The sequence below is a fragment of the Urocitellus parryii genome, chromosome X, assembly GCF_045843805.1.
Source record: "Urocitellus parryii isolate mUroPar1 chromosome X, mUroPar1.hap1, whole genome shotgun sequence".
Taxonomy (NCBI): domain Eukaryota; kingdom Metazoa; phylum Chordata; class Mammalia; order Rodentia; family Sciuridae; genus Urocitellus; species Urocitellus parryii.
In genome coordinates this window covers 40,943,907-40,947,582 of record NC_135547.1, presented here as the reverse complement: position 1 = coordinate 40,947,582, position 3,676 = coordinate 40,943,907, and the positions used below count along the sequence as shown (strand labels likewise).

General features: G+C 48.4%; 1 protein-coding gene across 1 annotated transcript; it reads right to left on the bottom strand.

Annotated features, from left to right (window-relative positions):
• On the bottom strand, positions 1 to 1,261 carry Tex13b (testis expressed 13B). The gene is made up of 2 exons (XM_077793618.1): positions 803 to 1,261; positions 1 to 699 (listed from the first exon to the last, which is right to left on the bottom strand). Exons 1-2 carry the CDS (start codon positions 1,259 to 1,261, stop codon positions 1 to 3), a joined length of 1,158 nt encoding a protein of 385 aa, XP_077649744.1.
• Positions 1,262 to 3,676: the final 2,415 nt, after the last annotated feature.

Below are 3,676 nucleotides of genomic sequence, written 5' to 3'. Positions count from 1 at the left end.
CTAAGGGCTTTGCAGCCAGATTCCCCTCCCACAGCGGAAGCAACTTTCCCTTCGTGAAAAGTTCACAGCTTTACACCAAGGGCAGTCCCAATCCCCAGGCCGGCGAAAAACCGGAGGTTTTCTCTGCTGATGGGATTCAAAGTCTTTCCTATTAAGTGTTTCTGGAGGGTCTAATCCCTGGGCCCCCATATCAGACCACCAGAGGCTAACATCAAAGGCTGAGCTGTGGGGAAGCATCTGAGTTGGAGCAGGTGCTGTGACCATGCCTGTTGGTGGGGATGGTAAGGGTGAGGCTGGGAAGGGGGACAAAGGGGATGAATATGAGTAAGAGAATGAGGCAGGGAGCTGAACAGGGAGGGGTTCTGATGAGGCTATGGACCCAGGATTCAGGGTCCCAGCAAGAGAAAACATGGTATTTTCCATGGATCTGTGTTCTCCCTCCCTCTGCCCACCAGAGGTGTAATTTTTTGGCTCAGTAGTTCTGAGAAGCTGCAGGAAGCTCCCACCCAGCTCCTGTTCGGCCTCCATGGGGGCGGCTCCCACTGTATCACTCTCCTCTCCTCTTCTTCCTCCTCCTCCTGTAGCATCATCTGCAGCAGCTGTTGCTTCTTCCATCTCACCTGTTACTTCGGTCCCTGCCCCTCTGGCAGTGGCCAAGCCTGGCCCCTCTACAGCCTTGTCTGGGAGGGCCCTCAGCTCCTGGAGATAAGTGGGCAGGGCTGGAATATGTTCTGTGGGAAAGTCAGGGGGCAGACCTACTATTGGGGTAGGGGGTGGGGCAAGGATGGTGGGGTAATCTTACCGCCCTGAGAAGCTTCCACCTCAGTAGATCCCGCTCTTTCTGCACCTCTGCCAGTTTGGTCTGGGCCAGCCGCAACTGGAAGGCAGCCTCCTTGCGTTCCATCTCCTGCTGTGCTCCAAGCTGCTTCAAGTCTGAGGCCAGGGCATGGGCAGCTGACTTGTGTAGTTTGGCAAAGTCCTGTAGCCACTGCACCCTGCGTCCCTGTAAATGCCCCTGCCTGCGAGCGAAGCGCACACCCAGAGCCAGGCTGCTCCAAGCGCAGGCTTCCTGGGCCTGGCTGGACATCTCGCTGTCCTCCAGGATGGTTCTGATCTTATCTTCCACTTCCTCCCAGGACAAGGTTAGATTGTCAAGGTAGAACTCAGGGCCTTTCACGTGCCTGGCCATCTTCTCGTTGATGAAGGCCACAACCTTGCCATGGCGAAACCCACTACAGGGGTCGTCAGGTTTCAAGGCCATGATATTTCAGGACCTTATGGCTTCCTGGTCCCTGGGAGATGGATCAAACATTTTTTTTCCTTTTTATTTATTTATTTTTTGTGTGTGCTGGGGATCAAACCCAGGGCTTTGTGCATGCAGCTGAGCTATATGCCAAACCGCGGATCAAACATTTGCTGTGTTCTTCACCTTCAGCCTTCTCCCTCACCCCTAGTCCTCTATCCCCATCCCTACCCTGTTACCCTTAGTCCCCACGCCCACCCCTGAATCACCTGTAGCCTCCCACTCTAGTTGCCCTTAGCTCCCCACCCATACTCACACCGCCATGGCCCTTAAAGTCTCTCCTCTCACCCATACCCACCACCCGCATGGCCCATAGCCTTACCCCATGCCTTCAGTCCCCTCCCCCACCCTTAGCCCCTCCCCTCCCTTCAGTCTCCTCCCCTTTCCTTGGCTCCCCACCCCTCTCTTCTCTGTCCCACCCCTCGCTTCTCTGTCCCACCCACTCATAAAGAGCCGCCTCTGCCTCGGTCCCCTCATAGAACGCTTCCCCCCGGGCTCACCAGAGTAGATACAGGGCTACCACAGCCCTCTCCCAGGGAGAAAGGGGTCCCTCTCGCTCCGAGGGCTCCGGGAAAAGGGAGCCACGCGGCCAAATCTCTAGGCTTTTACTCTAGGACTGTTCCAACTCCCAGAGACTGCGGGGGTGCCGAGGAGGGAGAGCGGAAGGTCCCGCCCCCTCCTGGGCTCCTAAGGGAACCCACCACATGGCTGAAAGCCATCGAAGGCGGGAAGAAACGGGACTGGTTAGAAAAGACCCAGAATGAAGAAAATGAAGCTCTCAGAAGTCAGTCCAAAAGGTCCCGCCCCACCATGATGGTTTGTTCCACGCCTGGTGAGCCCCCTCCAATACTTGGAATATTCTAGAACAGGAAGTAACTCCAACACCTCTGTGGCATCAAGTAGCCCCGAAGGAAGAGGAGAAGCCAGGAAACAGCCCATCCCCCAACGCCCACCCAACGGGACACTGCAGTAACTTTGGTAATAAACAGTGGCTATTTCCATCCTCAAAATGTGCCCTGAATCTGTTCACCCCCATCCCTGATATTAGTTTAGACCCCCTCACTTCTTCCCTCAACCACTGCAGCTCTCTGACATCAGATACTGACCCCATCTAACCGTCATCAGTGCGATGTGATCCTGTCTCTCAAAACTTTCAATGACTTTCTGAGGCTTATAGGATAAACTAAAGAGATCCTAGGTTGAGTCCCACTTTTTTGGGGCATTTTTATCATCTTGAATCTCAGTTTCTACCTATGGGCCCAGGATGAGGACAAAATGTTGAAAGTACATGTAAAGTTGAAGAAGTAATTGTTTGTGTGATCCCATTTTTAAAAAATGTAGAAATAAATCTCATATCATACATATGTAATCTAGTATATATTTATATATTTCTATAATCAGATAATTGGAGTGGGAAAGGGTGGCACCACACTCTTACCATAGTTATCTCTGGAAGGTGGAGTTGGATGGAAGGTTAGAAAAAAGTTTTTAACTTTTAAAATACATCTTTCTTTGATATAATGTGTTATAAACATGTAATTACATGTATATACATATAAATAAATAAATAAATAAATAAATAAATAAATAAATAAATTTATTTAAAATATGGAAAGTTATATGCCAGCATTTTAATAATGGTTCTTTGGGAGCTGGAAAGGACTGTGGGTATGGGTATGTGGGGGTGTGTTTGTGTGTGTGGCCTCCCATCTGCTAGGCAAGCACTGTACCCCTGAGCAATATCCCCTTTAAAAAAAAACAACTTTATATTTTTCTCTATTATAAAGATTTTTTATAATAAGCCAGGCACAGTGGTGCATGCCTTTAATTCTAGTGATTTGAGAGGCTGAGGCAGGAGGATCACAAGGTCAAGGCCAGCCTCAGCAACTTAGGGAGACCTTGTCTGAAAATAAAAAGGACTGAGGATGTGGTAAAGTACCCCTGAGTTCTATCCCAAGTACCAAAGTTGTTTTTTAGAATAAGCATGATTTTTTTTCAAACTTTTTGAAAACCTTTTCCCCAATAATGTCTGATCCTGACAAATAATTTATAAGTACCTGAAAAGCACATATCTTCCTATAATTCCACCCTCCCCCTATCCTGGGAGAAACCCATTTTAATTCTTGATACACATCTTTCCAGCCTTTTAAAATAGGCAATAGAAAATAATTTTCAGTTTCTTAAAGGAGGCCTCAGTATATTTTCTCTTGCTTCCTCGGTTTTGCACAGGCTATTCCTTATGTGGTTGGCCCTCAGCCCCTCTGACACTCTTTCCATTCCTGTTCTTATCTACCTAGTTCCTATTTAGTTTCTTGGGTTTTTTTTTTTTTTTTTTTTTTTAGTGTCTTGTAGTTTATTTAAAGTGTTTTACCT

Bases quoted from the DNA above. Each gene is read 5' to 3' on its own strand.
- Tex13b (XM_077793618.1), bottom strand. From the start codon at position 1,261: ATGGCCTTGAAACCTGACGACCCCTGTAGTGGGTTTCGCCATGGCAAG. The intron at 700-802 runs GTAAGATTACCC...ACTTATCTCCAG, and splicing joins GGTGGAAGCTTCTCAGGGCG to GAGCTGAGGGCCCTCCCAGA.